Raw genomic sequence first — 20,451 nt, 5'->3', positions numbered from 1 at the left:
ATGTTTTCCAACTTAAAAAGCTTAGAGGATAAATAATTTCGAATTTTATTTCCTGACTCAACTTTCGATACTAAGTTTTCAATATATTACTCTACATCCCACCAGATCGAAAACATGTAGAACGGATGTAGAGTAATATTTTTATTATCGTTTTATGTGCTATTAGATTGAAAACTTAGTCTTTTGCTAACAATTACCGCTAGGGCATCCCTGCTATTTCGTTCGTTGCAATCTCCTGATGAGAGACTAATAAGTTTCGAAACCGGTAAAGGTGCTTGCTGCACTCTCTGATTGAACTAGAATATATTGCGGCTGTAGTTTCGTGTTGCAACGAAATTGAAAATGGTTATTCATTTTTGATATAATAACGTTAATACAATAGATACCTAATATAGTAGAGTTCATTTTGCAGGAAGAGTATTTGATGATTCGATGATGCCGATGCCAAATATACCTATCAAAAAATATATCCCCTACATAAAACGAAAACTGATAATTAATTACTGTTATTTAATATAGGATTTCTCTCACTATTTCTCAAAGATTTGCAAAACAATGCTTTCTTATAATATCCAGATAGACATATTTACATTAGGTACAACATTAGTCTGACACATTCCATGCCATGCACAATATTTAAACATAAAAAACACAAAATCCAAGCAACCCTTACTATTTTGTAGTTGTGACATCACTGTCTATTTATTATAGATATAGCTTAACGTATTTGTTTTGCTCTGATTTATTCAATCTTCATAAGAAACTTAAAAATGATACAGTTTTGTTTTATTTTATTGCGAAAGTCGTTTATTCAAAAATTTAAATTTATTTATAATAAATCCAATCTAATTTGTTTAGTGGTCGTGTTGACCCACCTGGTATACTGTATATTGGGTTGGAAGGCCTTTGAAATGGAACAAATCGTTCTGGAGGTCTAGGTGGGCCATCGTTGGACTGTGGAAGCGCCTGCGCCTCCCCGTTTCTGTATGATCGTTGTGGCTTGGGAGGCGCACCTTTTAAAATTATAAAAGTATTTATCAAAAAAACATAATATTTATTATAGTGCAGTTACTAAAGGTGGATATGAGCTATTACCTCCGATTTCGTTCAACCTCCATCGATTTGCATGAAAATTGGTGAGTGGTTAAAGGATATTTCAAGGAACAAAGGTGACATGGTGCCAATAGCTGATAGCATGAAAATTTATGGCAACAAAAATTTTTCCAAAATTTATTTTTTAAAAATTTTTCCAAGAAATTTTATTGTTTTTTTAATACCTCCGGTAATTTTTACGATATCAGGTTCACCTAAAAACTATTTAAAATCTAATTCTAAGGGCTATTAAACCACGTTGAATTTAATCTTTTAAACCCCTTATTTTCTTAAAAATAAAAGGTTAAATGGACCCGGTTACATAGTTCTCGCAGCAAAATTTAAGCTTTAAACGTTTCTATCTCAGTTATTTTTTACCCTACAGAAATAATAAAACAGGTAAATCATGTGATACGGAAACAACTAAAATTTTTATTATATATCATATTTTTTACGTATATTAAGTATTTTTGGAGTTAATATCAAAAGAAACTGAAAATTACGATAATTTTAAAAATTCTCATTTTTTTTAATTACACCTTTTTTTCAAAAATATGCCTTCTAAACCGGTCAAAATTGTTGGAATTATTACTTATGCCAATATAAAGAAATTCTTGTAAGGATTACTGTAAATTTTAATTTTTATGGAAATGGCGTACGTTTTGTTTTTAACTTTTTCCTAAAGAATTTGAAAGGGTTCTCTTATTTTCATCATAACTTCCTTAATTTTGATGCTATTAACTTCTTCAGGAGCTCATTTGATAGGTATTTTGAAGTACTTGGACACGTGTTTAGAAGATATTTTTTATAAAATGCATCGGTCTCCCGTTATTGAAGTTTAAATACTTAGATTTAAGAACTCGTTGAAAAAATATTATATTCAATTACCCATAATGCACTTTGAATTAACATTAGTTTAGTTCTTTAAGTGAGGAGTGTATTTAATTTTATATTATCTTCAATTTTGATAATAATAATATCTTTTTTTGTAAAAGCTTATAGTTTTTGAGTTATACGTGAAAACAACTTTAAAACATGAATTTTTTTACGAAGAAATAAAATCTTTGATCTCTAATAACTCAAAAAGTATTGATTCTAATTAATAACTTTATATACCAAATTTTGCTTAGAATTTGCCCCTCTATCGATTTGTGGTATTATTTTTAATAAAATAATTTTCACCCCCGAGAAGGGGTGGGATCCACCCCCAGGGTAAAAGCGTAAGTTGGCATCATGTCACCTTTTTTCCTTGAAGTATCCTCTAACTACTCACCAATTTTCATGGAAATCGATAGAGGTTGAACGAAATCGGAGGTAAAAACCTTCAGTGACTGCACTATTAGTCATTTTTAGCTAGGTTAGTTTTTATTATCCAAATAAGTGTTAGTTGTTTTGCATTAGGAACTAATTTAAACATGCCCATTCAAATGTTAAAAATAAACGCAAGTTTTATATTGTGAATTAACGGTTAATAATTATTTTTTGGATGTACTTAAAATTTTTTAACACGTTAAGAGCGTAGGCGCACAATTTCGGACCAATGCTTTATAAATGCATTCATTATTTTTCGAATCCTGGGAAAACTAATAAATATTTTTAAAAATTTTTAATGCAGAATGAAAGATTACATTATTACCGAGGGTAAAAACTTCTACAATGTTTATTTTAATAAGTTACAGGGATGAAAAAAAAAGAGAAAATTTAGTTTGATTTTAAAACGTTCTTATTTACATGACTTGGTCTTTATCACTATGTGCGGGGAATCTTTTAATCCATTTTAAACATAAGTACTTCCAGATTACGTAGACACCTGAAATTTTCAGAATTGCTCAGAACTCGATTAAAATTCAATATTTAATAGCTTTTGTATAGATGGATTGAGCTTTATTTTTTATTTTAACCCATTTTAAATCTAAATAATGCAATGACATTTAGATATAACTATATGTCAAATATTTACCTCAATATATTAAATCAGCCGGACCCGCGGGCCGGATCCGGCCCTTCTGCTTTTTTTATCCGGCCCGTTGAAAAATCCCGCAAGTAATTCTTTTAGTAGGCGCAAAATTTCGTGACATTTTGCGCCTACAAAATGCTTTTTAAATGCATTCATTTTTTCAAATCCTGAAAAAACTAATAAGTATAATTGTAAAATTTTAAAGCAGAATGAAAGATTATCGAAGGCCGAAAGTCCCTGAAAACTTCTATAATGTTTATTTTTATTAAGGTGAAACAGTAGCGATCAACAGGTAGCGAAAACGCGTTCCAAGATTGCGGCTGTAATTTTGAATGTTTTTTCGAGATATTTGGCACACGTATTCGTAATATAATAAAGAATGGCGGTACAGAGCCCAATTTGAAGAATGTATTAATATGTGGAAATTACTCTGTAATTAAATACAATATTAAAAAAACGAGCCTGTACCGCCATTACGAAGAACAAAAAAATACACTTTCTTCAAATAAACTTTTTTATCCGATGCCTAGATTTTGTGTCATTTTGGAACTACTAATGAAATAAAAAAATTTAATAAAATCATGTGGTCCGCAGACGTTTTCTTATAGACCTTGTGGTCCTCGAGGGAAAAAGGTTGGGAACCACTGCTGTACAACACCATTTCGTTTGTAATATGATCGGTCCAAGGTATTTTCAAAATTCTCCTAAAAAGTCACATCACAAAAACTTCCAGCTTTCTCATTAAGTCAGCATTGATACTCCAATAAAGGAGAATAGAGTGGACGTAACATTTTACCATCCGATATCGGATCTAATTTTTTATCTGGATCCTTGCTATGGCTTAATATGGACCACATTTCTTTAAAAATTTGGTAACATATTTTACTGAGCACAAATTACTCGCAGGTACACCCAAGTAAGACAATTTATTATTACTTTTATTTATTATTAACAGTCAAATTTCGTTGCCCAAATTCTTTAAAATGATACTTATAGTATTTTTTTCAAAAAAATTATGTGGGCAGAAAAAAACTCCACCAAAAACATTGGCTTGTGCGCAGCATACATATTGGGTATAGTCCTCCGGCCCGGGAGCGTATTTACGTTTCCGTGTTCATTTCAACACCGGGTAGTTTTGTAATCGGCACGTAAACGGCGGAGCATATCTGCTTTCAAACACGTGGCATTTCAAGACGTTTAATTTTGAAATGCGCACTGGTTTGTAAAAGAACTTCGCCCGTAAAATTATCACAAATAAGTGTTAAGTTGTAACATTATTTTATTTTATTTGAACGGTTTATCACAAATAGCTCCTATCTGCAGAATAACAAATTACCATTCATTGGATCTGTGGAAATAAAACAATTTTGTTACCAAAGTTACCTTCTTTTTTTCTTTATAATTTTTCAAAAAACTCAAAGTAGTGCCAAAATATCCTGTCAAAATAAACGATTACGATACGTATACATGTTGTAGTAATGCAGAACAATATCTATAGGTACTAAAAGTGTTACATATATTAAAAACATATTTTAGTTTCAGCTAAACAATTATTGTTCAGCAAACATATTGTTAGCTATTTTTAAAGCTATTTTTAAGGAAGCAATATCAGAGAAAGAACAGGGTATATCAATAAACGGAAAAATCTTGAAAAACATAAGATTCGCAGACGACACCGCTATTTTTGCAGACAGTTTAGAAGCATTGCAACGAGTAGTACCTAAATAGATTACATCAAGTCAGTATAAAATATGGACTACGAATGAACGTTAAGAAAACCAATTTCATGATTAATTCTAAGCAACATACAATAGCAAGGCTAGATATCGAGGGAAAACAAGTAGAAAGAGTGAATAACTATAAATATCTGGGAACCTGGGTAACAGAAAACAACGACCAAGGTAGAGAAATCAGGACACGAATCGAAATTGCAAGAAAATCATTTATAAAAATGAAAAAAAAATGTTTGTTAACGGAGACCTTTCTCTGGAACTGAGAATAAGAGCCTTAACATGCTACCTGTTCTCGACTTTTTTGTATGGAATGGAAAGATGGACACTGAAAGTAGACAACAGTAGAAGGATTTTGAAATACCATGGATCCAACGAGTTACGAATGCACCTTAAGTAATTGACTTAAATACACAACATCACGACCCTCAAAGCTAAGTTGATAAACAGCACGTGCAACGAATAATAGACCTATTAGTTCTATGCACTTGGTTGTAGAATTCCAACGGCACATGTTTCGGTACAAACCCGGGCACATTTCGGGGGTTGGCGCTTTCAAATCAACACGTTTTTGGAACTAGATATGTATCACCGTTTCGGTGTCCGTTTCAAAATCGCAATGTCTTGAAATGAACACGCAAACGGAAATACGCGGCCCGGGACATTTTGAAAATTTCATTTTAGCCCGCGCTTAAAAGTATTTGCCCACCCCTGGTCTAGAGGCTAGGATACCTGGCTTTCATACAGAAGGTTCGATTCCCGGCATCGGAAATACTTTTTGTTTTTTAAAATTGACATTTTGATTTGAAAAATAATTGTTTCTATTATACTTTTTATATTGGGTCCTATAAATAATAAAAACGTGGTAATGCTTGACTTCCAATACTTGGGCCTAAAAATTAATATGACAAAAAAAAACAATGAAAAAGACAGACGACCCAGACGTGTAAGTATAGATGGCAATAAGGTAGGAATCCAAGAATAGATCTACCTGGGCCAAATTATAAAACTTGACAAAGAGAACCAAATTGCGGAAATCACTAAAAAGACCAAACTGGCATAAACAGGATTTAGAAAACTTAGTTGGAAACTTTAGAACTGCAAAACACCTCAATACTTGAGGAGCAAAGTGTTCAATCAATACATCCTTCTAATCGGAACATATAGATGTTAAACCTGGACCCTAACTAAGGTAAATTTGAATAAATATACCATTTTCTTATTGTTATTATCTATAGTATGGTATAGTTAGACCTAAACCCAGACAACCAAAGTGAAAGTTATCCTCCAACACCAAATTGTTCTATTTGGTCCACATAATGTTCAGAAAAAAGTCACACCATTTTGAGCGTCGGGTTTGGGGGGGGGGGAGAGGGGGGAGAAATCGGTAAATTCGTAGTTTTTTACGTTTTTCGTCAATATTTCTAAAACTATGCGGTTTAGCATGAACAACTTTCTATACAAAATTGTTCTACATTAAATTTGAAATAGAAAAGACTCTATGCTTAACCCTTCTAAAATGAACGGTTCCAAAGTTACGGAGGTAGTATAGTATAATTGGTCCAAAAAAAGGCCTAACCCAGACATCCCAAGTAAAAGTTTTCTTTTAACACCAAATTGTTCTATATGGTCCACATATTGTTCAGTAAAAAGTTACACCATTTTGAGCGTCCGGTTTGGGGGGAGATGGGGGAGAAATCGGTAAATTAATAGTTTTTTTACGTTTTTCCTCAATATTTCTAAAACTATGCATTAGAGTAAAGAATGTTCTATAGAAAAATGTTCTATATAAAATTTAAAACAAAAAAAGGTTCTATACATAATTGTCATAAAATCAACGGTTCCAGAGTTACAGAGGGTGAAAAGTGGGGATTTTCGATACTTTTTATATTTACCGATTTCTCCCCCCTCTCCACCCCCCCCCCCAAACCCGACGCTCAAAATGTTGTGACTTTTTTCTGAACATTGTGTGGACTATATAGAACAATTTGGTGTTGGAGGATAACTTTCACTTTGGGTGTCTGGGTTTTTGGTATAGTTATACCATACATTGCCCAAAAAATATAAAAAGTATTGAAACCTTGACTTTTCACCCTCCGTAACTCTGGAACCGTTGATTTTATAACAATTGTGTATAGAACATTTTTTGTTTTAAATTTCTTGTAAAACATTTTTGTATATAACATTGTTTACGCTAAAGCATAGTTTTAGAAATATTGACGAAAAACGTAAACAAAACTACTAATTTACCGACTTCTCTCCCATCTCCCCCCCAAACCGGATGCTCAAAATGGTGTAACATTTTACTGAACAATATGTGGACCATACAGAACAATTTGATGTTAGAGAAAAACTTTTACTTTGGATGTTTGGGTTAGGCCTTTTTTTTGACCAGTTATATTATACTACCTCCGTAACTTTGGAACCATTCATTTTAAAAGATTCTGCATAGGACCTTTTTTATTTCAAATTTAATGTAGAACAATTTTGTTTAGAGAGTTATTCATGCTAAACCGCATAGTTTTAGAAATATTGAAGAAAAACTTTAAAAAATACGAATTTACCGATTTCTCCCCCTCTCCCCCCCAAACCTGACGCTCAAAATGGTGTGACTTTTTTCTGGACATTGTGTGGACCATATAGAACAATTTGGTGTTGAAGGATAACTTTCACTTTGGATATCTGGGTTATGCCATCTTTTGGATCAACTATACTATACTATTAAAGATGTGTCCAAAATGTGGACATATGGGTTAACCATACCAACCCTTCCAGTGTACATCTCTGTTTACCATACTAGGTCTGGATCCCGCGTATGAAAAAAAAGTTGATTAATAGCAAGCTGAAAATTTGTTAATAGCTTAAGGGTGTCTGGTAGGACAAACTTTTATATGTGGGAACACTGGAACAGGGGAAGTTTTAATTGTGGAACAGGTTAAAAATTTGTAACGGTCAGACCACGAAAACGGCACACGTATTTTGTCCGACAGAACAGACTTAAACTCTCCGAACAGAGATTAAACTCTCATGCAAAAATCAGACTGCTATGTATCACCAAATGGGCGTTTTAATGAGTGGAACATGTAGAATATGTCAAATGACAGGAATTATGACAGGTGATAAATAGCAGTCTGCATTTTGCATGAGAGTTTAATCTCTGTTCGGAGAGTTTACGTCTATTCTGTCGGACAAAATAAATGTGCCGTTTTCGTGGTCTGACCGTTCCAAATTTTTAACCTGTTCCACAATTAAAACTGCCCTTGTTCCAGTGTTCCCATATATCAAAGTTTATCCGACTAGACACCTTTAAGCTATTAACAAATTTTCAGCTTGCTATTAATCAACTTTTTTTTCATACGCAGGATCCAGACCTATACCTTTTTTATACTTTTTCCGCTAATTTTATACATTCTCAAACAAAATTACTCAGGACAATTTAATATTAAGCCACTACAGTATTTCTGGTCCCAAACGAAGTACAAAATGGAAAAAGGAAGGAAGCAAACCAAAATCTATTTCCGCACTATGTTAAAAGAAAGGATGGTTTAATAGTTAATATTGTAGACAAATTTTTATGTAATGAATGCATTTATTTAATGAAAAACTATGAGATTTTAAATGTTTTCAAAAGGTTTAGAAATTGTAATGAAGGTAGGTGTTATTGTAATGAAATAACCAAAGAACTTCGTGGCGTAGACAGATTGAAAGGAAAAAAATGATAAAAAACGAGCTGCTATTCAAAAATTTACGGACTGCTTATTACGGCAGACCTAACCATATTATTATAAAACTGTGAGAAATGTTTAATGAAAATGCACTAGAAACTTGCAAGTTAAGAAATCATTTTCTTAGATACCTGATTAAGCAACAATATAATGTTGGTTTTGTAAACCCAAAACCGACATAATATGTTCCACGTATCTGGAATCTAAAAAAAATTAAAAAAAATAGATGCTGACTCAAAAAGATTAAGTGTTTTCATGAGCTTTTAAAAGAAAACCAAGATTATTCGGACGTAGTAACATTCAGCTTTGAATGAAATAAAAACTTATTACTCCAACAAATAGCACCAACCAGCCTATTTTAGTATGTAACTAAATTTTTACCATCTTGCGGAAGTTGAAGGAAGTTAGAACAGAAAATTTGATCCATCTACAGTTAGATCATATACTATATGGGCAGAACTTGATGATCACATGATTTCCAATGAAATAGCGTGAACTCTACACTCTAGACTCTAGAACTTTAGACCATACCCTCAAAAAACTTAAATTTAGTAACAATGCAAAATCTTAGAATTTTTTGTGGTGGCTATGGCGCTCAAAATAAGAACTCCACAGGCATAACAGTTTTATCCAACTAGCTCTTTAATTTGAGTCCCCCAAGCATAGAAAAAGTTAAAGTAATTTTTCCAGTTGTATGATGCCTGCCTGCAGGCCAATGACATTTTAAATTTCAAATATAACAATGCGTAATAATTTTAAAAACTTCAGATAGAGGAGAGAGTTAAAACTAATCTGGGTACCAATTAATATTTGCTAAGAAGGATATAAACTACTTATGATACCTTCAGCTGTGGAGATAGGTTTACCAGTAAAAGCAGATAAAAAGAACAGTACAAGTCAACTGATTTAAAAGCACTATGGGGACTGTGGCCAAATTATGAAACGGTACAGTCTCTTTCAAAAAAGCTTTTGACCAAAATCCTACATCTACGTCAAAATAAGCTAGTTTCTTAACATCGCTTTGAAGTAGGAGGATGCCAACTACCATTTTTAAAGAATTATGTTTTGAAGAACATAAGTTTTAAATATTTTGTATTTTTTTCATATTATTGATGTACACTGCGAGGCATAAGTTAGGGATATGAGAAAATCATGCTCATTTTCATAGTTTATTTTCTCGTGAACATATTAACGGATTCCGCCAGTTTTTTTTATTATTTTAGATTTTTCTTTTTTGCTTACACAATCATTCAAAGGTTTACTCAAACTTCTTTTTTGTGCCTATACCGGGTGGAACAAAAGAAGTGTGTTTCTTATATTAAGTTTGAAACACCCTGTAGGAAGTTCAAGGTACAATTGTGAGTTTACATTAGAACTGCATTGTAGTATTATGTTTTGTGAACATTTTGTTTTTTGAATGTCCCTGATATCTTTATAAACAAAGAAAATAGACGGTTTTTTCTTTAACATGTGTTTTAACCAAAACAAAAAGTTGAGACACCCTGAAGGGAGGAAAAGGTAGAAAGGTGGGTATACATTGATATTATGTTGTAATCTCATATTTGTTGAACTTTTTGTTTTTTTAATTTTTTTGCTATCTTCAACAACAAAGAGACTAGACGTTGTGTTTTTTTACGTTGTGTTTTTTTTTCAGTTTTTCGATCTGATGTTCATTTCGCAAAATATCGCGGGATTCCTATTTAATATTTTAAATTTACCCCCGACCCTTTTCCCAGGGAAGTCATGTTTGGTATCATTCGATAGATTTTTGAAAAATATTGAGCACGTATTTTTTGGTTTTTCGATCTGTTATTCATTTCGCGAAATATTCGCTTTTTTTTTGTCAAACTTTGGGACTCACCCATTTCCTTACGCCCCGCTCAAATCGTCAGATTTTTGATGAGAGACACCCTGAAGGGAGGAAAAGGTACAAAGATGGGTGGGTATACATCGATATTATGTTGTAATCTCATATTTGTTGAACTTTTTGTTTTTTTTTTTAATTTTTTTGCTATTAACAACGAAGAGACTAGACGTTGTGTTTTTTTTTCAGTTTTTCGATCTGATGTTCATTTTGCAAAATATCGCGGGATTCATATTTAAAATTTTAAATTTACCCCCACCCCTTTCCCAGGGAAGTCATGTTTGGTATCATTCGATAGATTTTTGAAAAATATTGAGCAGGTATTTTTTATTTTTTCGATCTGTTATTCATTTCGCAAAATATTCGCTTTTTTCTTGTCAAACTTTGGGACCCATTTCCTTACGCCCCGCTCAAATCGTCAAATTTTTGAAATATACACTGCTTTGCATGTACTTAACTTACCTTATCTTAATCTGACGATTTCGAGTTTTTCTAAGGATAGATTTTTTTGTTCGGCCCCCTTTAACGAACTCCCCTGCATTAAGAGTTAATATATCGTAGAGGTGCATTTTCAGGGTACAAGGAATCTCCCCATGTAATAATTTGACGCGCTCGAGTAACTGCAAAAATCCCCGCTTGGGCTCCCCTACCATAACTATTATTTTTTATTGTTAATTTAGTTTAGTTTCAGTTAAAACACATGTTAATGAGTAAAACCTTTTATTTTCTCTGTTTCTAAAGATATCAGGGACAAGCAAAATGTCACAAAACATAAGACTACAATACGATTCCGATGTATACTCACATTTGTACCTTGTCCTCTCTACAGGGTGTCTCAAACTTAACATAAGAAAAACACTTCTTTTCTTCCGCCCGGTATAAGTACAAAAGAGAAGTTTGAGTAATGAGTAAACCTTCGCACGACTGTGTAAATATTAAAGAAAAATCTAAAATAATAAAAAAAATTAGCGGAATCCGTTAATCTGTTCAAGAAAAAATCTAGTATGAAAAATGAGCATAATTTTCTATATCCTTAACTTATGCCTAGCACTATATGTTCATGACGACATGTATTTTTCGTTTGATAATGAATATCAAATATTTTCACTTTTCCGATTCCTGCCACTTTAAGTAACAGTTAAATCCGGTATGTTCAAATCTAAATTTCATTTAAAAAATTTCTATGTCGTACCTATATTAATGGGTACTATTTGGTAGGTCTAGAAAGGACCAAACAAAAATAATATACTTTGGTGCAGGATGGTTCAAGCAGAAATAGAGTTTCTATTAGTTGTTTCTTACTTCAAATTTGTTTTAATGCCAAGTTTTGCATTTAAAGACGACTGGTATCTTATAAAGATTTCCTAGTTGTTTAGTTTCCCACGACTAATGTGAGACAAACGTAACAAATATTTAAATAAAATTTAAATTTAAATAAAAATTTTATTAAAATAAACTTTTGTTATATTGGTTATATTGGTAAGCCACCATTACTTTGCCATATTGGTTGAAGAGTTGTAAGTTTCAAATAATCTTTTACTTGCCTCTTTGGATTGAGATTTTAGAAAACATAAACATATGTTATTCTACATACCCATCTGACATAGTTTTCGGTTCTGTTCATAAGTAAATACTCGTATATAACTAATTGTCTATTCCCTTTTATTAAACGGTTAACTAAACATATATCTGTTTAGTATACAATTGAGCAAACGCCATATGGAGTATATCGTATGAAGATATAATGAACAGTTGTTCGTACCACATGAAGTATTCTATAAGCAGACATTCGATTAATAATTTAGACTATAAATAATTAATTATTTTGAATTTTTGGGACTACCTTTCATTCACGAGAATATTGTACATGATAGTTTGAACTACTGAGAAATATATAAACTTTTTTGGAACTAGAGAAAGCAATTATATTTAGAATAATATTATAAGATTTAAAATTTTCTTAACAATATTTTAACCAATATTTTGCGTTTAATTATAGCATTCTACATAGATTCTATATTATCCAAATTATCTTTCTATGTATTCATTTTGCACTCCAATTATTATTCTATTATATTTTTTCTTTCATTCTGTGCTTCATCTACATCCTAATCTGGATATTTATCAATTTATTTCTCTTAAACTTAATTTAAAAACTAGAACATATTTATTAGTGTCAAAATTTTGGAGTAATTATTTATATAGGTATTCTTTCTATATATTTTATGAGGGTGTTTATTTCCTAGCGATATCGAAGTAAAGGTACAAGATCAAAACAGACGGAAAATTATGAGAGAGATCTATGTCCAGTGGTCCAAGCGAAGATTGAATGATGATGATGATCGAAGTAAAAATTGACATGACTCGTTATATACCTTGTACATTATTGTGAAACTTCATATTGTAAAATCATAGATTATGAGTGGAATCTGAGAAAATGTACAGAGTGTTCTATTTAAAAAATTATGTTTGCTCTACCACTAAGTTATTAATCACAATCACCCTGTAGAATTCTGATTCTCAAACAATGTCCATTCTAGTGGCTCATAGGCAACTACTATGAATATAGGTGTTAATAAGATATAAACCAGTTAAGCACCCACGCAAAAACTAGTTTGATCAATCAATTTCTTGATTGACTGTCACACACACAAACATAAGACACGCATGCCTACATGCACTTATGTACCCATAGGCTCAACAATAGCCGCCTAACAACCATCTCAGTATGCTAAGATTTGTGCTATGACTACCATGCTTCCCAATTCCGAGGTGTAACACCAGGATTCTCATGAGATGAATGACTCCGGGGCTGGTTAAGTGATGTCTCATAGAGTTGGGGAACGACCATGGTATTCCTTTCAAACTCATAGGAATAGTCTCTCAATGAATAAAAAATAAAAGTATAAGGAAAATACATGTGTTCCAATTAGGAACAATCGAATACAGATCTAACGAAGTATCGAGAACGCGAATGATGGTTAATAGAAAATGTACAATAATGAGCCAATTGACTGCAAGTTGCGTATGTTTGTAGAAAAAAAAATAGTGTCCACATTTAAAAACAATTTTAAACATTCTAGACATTTTTTATGTCATTTCTTTAGTCCTCTGTATAGCACGTTTAGAAAAACCTCATGAAAAGATTAAAAAATAGAAAGAAAATTTTAACAAATGCATAAAATTAGTCACGCCAATCATGCACAAAAACCGCAACTACATCTAACTAATTACGCCAATAATTTAACTATCTACAATAATGATGCAAATACTTTAAATATAATGAAATTCTTATAACAAAAAGTTATATGTAGTAGTAATTTTTATTGTGGCTATCTCTTTAGGGGCCGGTTGTTCGAACGCTAATCAACAATGATCACTATCAAATATTTAATTACTGTCAAAACTGTCAATGTCAACTTTGGTTGGGTTGCTAAAAACATAATTGATTACAATTCTGAGACTATAATCAATTAATATAACAATAATTATTAACATAATTGATAATAAATCTCATAATTTTAATTAATTATGTTTTCAGCAACCCAAACAAAGTTGACATTGACAGTTTGGTGACAGTAATTACATATTTGATAATGATAATTGTTGATTAGCGTTCGAACAACCGGCCCTTAGGGCCGGTTGTTCGAAAGCTAATCAACAATGATCATTATCAAATATTTAATTACTGTCACCAACTGTCAATGTCAACTTTGTTTGGGTTGCTGAAAACATAATATGAAATTACTTAATCAATTATGTTAATAATTGTTATGTTAATTGATTAACTAATCTCATAATTTTAATCAATTATGTTTTCAGCAACCCAATAAAAGTTGACATTGACAGTTTTGGTGACAGTAATTAAATATTTGATAGTGATCATTGTTGATTAGCGTTCGAACAACCGGCCCTTAATGTATTAAAGTATCACATACCTACATCTAAATTAAGTTGTTAATTACAGGATATACAATTGATTTGATTTGCATGTTTTTGCAAAAATCAAGATAGGGTCCTGAAATATAGTTAGTTTAACAGATATCAATATAAACCGTATACTGAAGATCATATACTTGATCTAACGATAGACATAAAGACGATTTACATAGCTTAAAAACAAAAGTAAAGTAAACTTATCGATTTACATATAAAAACAAAAGTAAAGTAAACTTATCACATACAAAAGTGGACAGAATAAGTCTGAAATAAATTGTCTTATTAGATACAACGAAAGAAGATAGGCATAAATAAAAGATCTGCAAACAGATAGTTAGAAAAATTATTCTGAGCCATCAAGATAAGTTGCTTGTGCTGAACATTAAATTAAGAATCGAAGCGAAGCCAAACTATTGAAGATGATCACCAACGATCAAATAGTTAAAAATGAAGAAGAAGATATATCCAGGAAGAAGATATGACAAAAATATATTCGAATATGAAATGTATGTAGTTCTAACACAATTTACATAAATGTTTCAGGTATTGCAATTGAAAAAGTTAAAAAAACTCGGGAAGGAATAAACCATATAGAAACAAATTCTTTAGGAAAGCTGCACACCAAAGAAACATGAAACGTAAAACATAAAACATGAAACGTGAAACACGTTTCATGAAAATAAAACAATGCTAAACAAATAGAAGACCGCATACCAATGAAACGAGTGTGATTAATGCGTGTGAAACATTTTTACCTTCGGAAGGCGCATACCAAAGAAACATGAAACGTGAAACATGCTTTATGGAAATAAAACACTGCAAAACAAATAGACGTCCGCCCATCTATGAAATGAGTGTGATCCATGCCCATGAAATATTTTTATCTTCTTAAAACGTGTTTCATGAAATAGGACGTGTTCTATTTTTCGATTTCAGTTTCATTGTTTTGAATAATTAATTACGTGCGTATTATGAATGCTGACCAAGAATTTGATAGTACATTGGTTTCTGTGGTTGAGCAGAACGAAGAGTTGTATAATTATAACCTGGAGTGTTTTTTTTTTCCTGGAAGCCGTCTGTTGTGAACCGGTTGTACTGCAGCCACTTGGCTTATTGTACATCTTCCATTGTTTATGAAACCCATTCCAGAATTCTGGAACCCTGTACCAGCTTGTACAGGTCTAGTGGGTGGGTGCCATATAAATTTGGAGTCATTTCGATGTCTCCGAAAAGTGTTTGCTGCCTCCGATCCAATGCCTCACAGTCATGCAAGATATGGTTGACTGTTTCAGGTTCTCTGTTACAGAGTCTGCAGCTCAAGTCTCCATGAAACAGCCCCATTGTATGTAGGTGACCCTTAACTGGCGCATGTCCAGTGAGGAAACCTGTTATGATTCTGAGCTGATTCCTGCTTGTTTTCAGCAGTAACTCAGCTCTACTAGCACATGTCCGTCCGATATACATCTTGCCATGTGTTTGACCGGGTACACTCTCCCAGTGTGAGTTGTGTTGGCTTCGGATCCAGGCTTTTTTTCGTTCGCGGACGGTGCTTTTTGGCACTCCCACGGCCGGCTCTGGACCCTGGTATTTTGTAGCTGATGCTCTCTTGGCAAGTGCATCAGCTCTTTCATTGCCGTATATGCCCCGATGACCTGGAACCCATACCAGTATAACACTGTTATGTTGTGCCAGTCTATCAAGTTCTTGTCGACATTCCCACACCAGCCTAGAGTTCACCTTAGGGCTTATAAGAGCCCCAATGGCTGCTTGGCTATCTGTGCATATGTTAACCCGCTGCAGTTCGAATGCCCTCAGGTTGTTTTCTCTTGCACACTGCAAGATTGCAAAAATCTCTGCCTGAAATACGGAGGTACATTCCCCCAGTGGAATAGAAATGTTGAAATTTCCACCACTATAGAATATTCCTGCGCCCGAACCGTCTGCAGTTTTAGACCCGTCCGTATACCAGGTGCAACCCTGCAGTCTGTGTCAAGAGTTTCCTCTGTCCCATTCGTCTCGTGGGCAAATGTCCACTTGAAAAGGTACTTCAGGCATATATCTTGATGTCATATGGTCAGAAATCATCATCCATTCGGCATCATTAATTTCATTCGTTATTTTACTATGTCCTGATTTAACTGGTACGTTGCTCAGGTTTTCTCGCAGTCTATAATAGCCCATTCTCGCCTCACCTCTTATTGTTATATGTAAAGGAGGGAGATCCAGTAGTGCCTCCATAGCTGCCGTAGGTGTGCCCCTCATAGCCCCCGTGATCCCGAGACAAGCAAGTCTTTGCACCTTGCTTAATTTGATGATGGCACTTTTTGCTGCACTTTTGGCCACCATACCACTGATGCATATGTAATTGTGGGTTTTACCACCATGTTATAAGTCCAATATACCATGTCTGGTCTCAAACCCCACATTTTTCCATGAGTACGTCTGGCTACCATTACCGTAGATACCGCTCTCTTCGTTATTCTTTCTATCTGCTGATTCCAAGTAAGTCTTGAGTCTAATGTTATCCCGAGATACTTTACTTCACTCACCACATTTAAATGTACACCATTTAGACTTAGAGGACCCAATTTCTCTGAATTCCTTCTTTTAGTAAATTTAATGATTTTGGACTTTAGAGGACTGATGTTAAGCCCTACATTTGAAGTCCATTCTGTAACTACGGTCAGAGCCTGTTGCATTCGATCTCTGACTGTACCATTAAATTTTCCGTGGGCTAAGATGACTAGGTCATCCGCATAGCCCAGGACGTGATGCCTATCGTTGTCGAGTCTAGCTATCAGGCCATCCATGACCAGATTCCACAATAGAGGAGATAAGACTCCCCCCTGTGGGCAGCCTCTGGCTACCTGAGCTGACACTGTATCCCCTAGCAACGTAGCATATATCACACGGCTTCTCAGCATGCAGTCTATCCATCTACAGCTTGTTTCGTCTATTCCTTTTAGACGGATTGCCCTTGTGATCGCTTCGTAGGAGGTGTTGTCAAATGCTCCCTCAATATCGAGAAATGCACCCAACATCACCTCTTGGTTTTCTAGAACGTACTTGGTTTTCTGTACAAGATGGTGCAGTGCCGTTTCTGTGGAGACTCCCGCTCGATATGCATATTGTTCCCGATGTATCGGACTTTCAACCAATACACCATCCCTGATATGCCTATCGAGCAGTTTTTCTAAGGTCTTCAGTACGAATGACATCAGACTTAATGGCCGCAGAGACTGTCTTTCTGACTTTCCTGTCCGATTTTGCCAGGTTTGGGTATAAAAGCCACCCTTATCAGCCTCCATGCTTTTGGTATGTACCCCAGCCCTAAACTAGCCTGCAGTATCTTACACAATTTTTTGAAAAGAAGGTCGTTTCCCTTCTGTAGAAGTATTGGATAAATCCCGTCCGGACCCGGTGATTTATATGGCTCGAATGAGTTTATTGCCCATTTGATTTTGTGCTGGTTTATAACTTCTTTTGCCACATGCCAGTTTTCCCTAGAACCATAATTCATGATATCCAGTCCGGCTTGCCATGTGTCTAGTGGTATCAGTTTTGTCTCAGACTCAGGAAAGTGCACCCTGAAAAGCTCTTTCAGGGTGTCTTCACCATTCTGAGTGTATTCACCTGACTCTTTTTGGAGCGAGGGAATATTTATCTGAGGGTCCTTTGAGAGAACTTTATGGAGCCTTGCCATTTCTGAAGTCCCTTCTATCTCTTCACAATGCCTTCTCCACGATTCTCTTTTTGCCCTTCTCAGTTCCTTATTGTAGTCAGTCAGAGCTTTGCGATAATCGCCCCACTCGCCTGACCTTTTGGCGAAATTAAATTTTCGTCTAACCTCTGTCCTTTGATTTGCAAGATTATGATTCCACCAGGGAACTTTCCTGTTGGAATTCCTCACTATCTCCGGACAGTTGTCTTCGAACGCTGACGTGATAATATCTTGAAATTGTTCGGCAGCCATGTCTAGGTCCAATGTATGGCTTATCTTCCCGTTAATCCTGCCTAAGCTATATCCTATGTCTGCTTGATATGCTTCCCAGTTTGTTTTACGAGGATTACGATAAGTTTCCTTGATAAGCTCATTGCCTGTCATTTCAAAACAAATGTGTCGATGGTCTGAAAAGGACACCTCATCTGCCAGTTTTTCACAGTTCTAGCCACGTTAGTCGTGGCAACTGTTATATCAATCACCTCCTTCCGTCGTGAAGTCACGAAGGTTGGTTTGTTTCCTACGTTTAATATGTCTAAATTACGCTGCATTATAAACTGTAGTACTGACTCACCTCTTGCATTGGTGTTTGTACTGCCCCAAGTCAGATGGTGCGCATTCGCATCACAGCCAATGATCAATTGCAATCCATTTTTCCTGCAATCTCTCACTAGCTGCTCCAATTCCCTTGATGGTGGTTGTTCGGGATCATCATATGGGAGGTATGCTGATCCGAAAACTATCTGCTTCACCCCTCCTCCATCTATGATCTTCATCTTTACCGTGGTTAAATCCCTGGAACAGTGATTTATCAACGGCAGTGTTTTGATGTTTCGTTTGACTATTATGCAAGTTCTCGGGACATCGGCAGATTGGCTATATATAAGCTCTCCACCAATACCCGATAGACCTCTTATTTTGCCCTTGTAAACCCAGGGTTCTTGTATTAAGGCTACATCAAACCTTCTCGTGGCGACAGTAATTTCTGCCGAAGCTGACTTACTATGCTGGAGATTCGCTTGCAGGATTCTGATTGGAGCCATCAATGCCTCTGATGGTTTTGAAGGATATCTTTTCAAGTCTGTAATACGCCTTGAAATTAGCAGCCTTCAATGTTTTATAGGAGACCTCGTCGATCGTGTATACAAGGATTTGCATGTCCTCTCCGACCTTCCGATTTTTCAACAACCATTCTTCCGTCTTAAGGTCTTTATTTTGCCTCTCTAAACGGGTTCTGACTGTTGATTCTTCAGCCTCTTTCTCGGGGATGCGGGCGAGGACCATAGGGCGTTTGGGCATGTGGCTGGGATCGACCACATTTAAGTCGACTCCTTCCCACAGGCCCTCCATAGTCCTTACCACCTCAGTAGTCCATTTTTTGGTGTGTTCGTTAGCACAGTTTACCCACAGAGTACCTGCGCTAAACGATGTTTTATGGAACTGTAGCAGTTGATTTTGACTTCCAACAGGAGCCTCATCCACTGCTAGCTTTAGTTTGTTGATGATCAGGTCTGCGTGAGCCTGATCTAGTTGAGTATCCGGATGGTGCCTGTGTGCCACCGCTATCCTGAATACTTTTGTGACATTGCTGTATGACCTAATCTGCTCATGAGAGCTCCTTGGTCTCTTAGCAACCCTTTGTTGCGGGGGGTAATGGTATTCTCCCGCGGTCTCTTTTTACCCTCGGGTTTTACCAGTACTCCCGTTTTGTTTTTATGGGGATTTGCTGTGGTCCATGTCCCAGCAGCCATTTTTGCCTTTTTCGCCATCTTTCTTTTTTGAGCTCCAGAAAGGCGTTTTTTGCTACTTTGTGCAGAGTCTGTTCCGCTTGGAACAACTTCTGGCTCAGTATTTGGGACAGATACAGAATCCACGACTGAAGTCGCCTCTGTGTCCGTTCCCGTTTTTGTGTTTGTTTTTTCAATCTCGTTCTCCATATTTGTTCCCACGAGTTGGGACGAAATGCTGTCAGGCACGGCAGTGCGCCCTTACCGTGCTAAGGCTATAATCCCCCAGAGTTCGCCATCTCTCTAGGGCATCGCTTTAGATACACTTTACTCCCTGTACCATGCATCCCGTCGGCACGATGGTGTTACACCTTAGGATTGGGAGGATGGATCATTTGGCGTTACCCAGGGTGCACCACGTGGAGGCGATCCATCGCTACACCCCAACCTGGAGTGGTACTCGAATAGACAATAACAAAAAATATCGTTTTTTTAAACCAGCACCCACAATAAAACAATGTAAATGTTTACATACTCATTCTGTAAAATGATTGAAATTTAGCAAGATGATTATTTAATTCGTTTGCCACCAAATATTATGTACTATGTTTATGATTTTTGGACAGCAATAAAAGAGTTGCCACAACAGCAACGACCTCGTCGTCATCACTTTCCATTATTTACTATACAAATTTT

The 20,451-nt window shown here is 35.1% G+C and overlaps 1 protein-coding gene across 6 annotated transcripts in view; it reads right to left on the bottom strand.

Annotated features, from left to right (window-relative positions):
• Positions 1-20,451, bottom strand: part of LOC114325319 (coiled-coil domain-containing protein AGAP005037-like) — a 250,810-nt gene that overhangs the window by 215,223 nt on the left and 15,136 nt on the right. For 5 of the 6 annotated variants that reach the window (XM_050654050.1, XM_050654052.1, XM_050654049.1 and 2 more), the window contains exon 2: positions 876-1,013. The exons of the other annotated variant lie outside the window; for it this stretch is intronic. In XM_050654050.1, coding sequence (XP_050510007.1) covers positions 876-1,013 — 138 coding nt within the window. The remainder of the gene's footprint in view (positions 1-875; positions 1,014-20,451) is intronic. 6 annotated transcript variants of the gene reach the window in all.

Source organism: Diabrotica virgifera, chromosome 6 (genome assembly GCF_917563875.1).
Source record: "Diabrotica virgifera virgifera chromosome 6, PGI_DIABVI_V3a".
Lineage (NCBI taxonomy): Eukaryota > Metazoa > Arthropoda > Insecta > Coleoptera > Chrysomelidae > Diabrotica > Diabrotica virgifera.
This window is presented reverse-complemented; position numbering and strand designations above follow the sequence as displayed.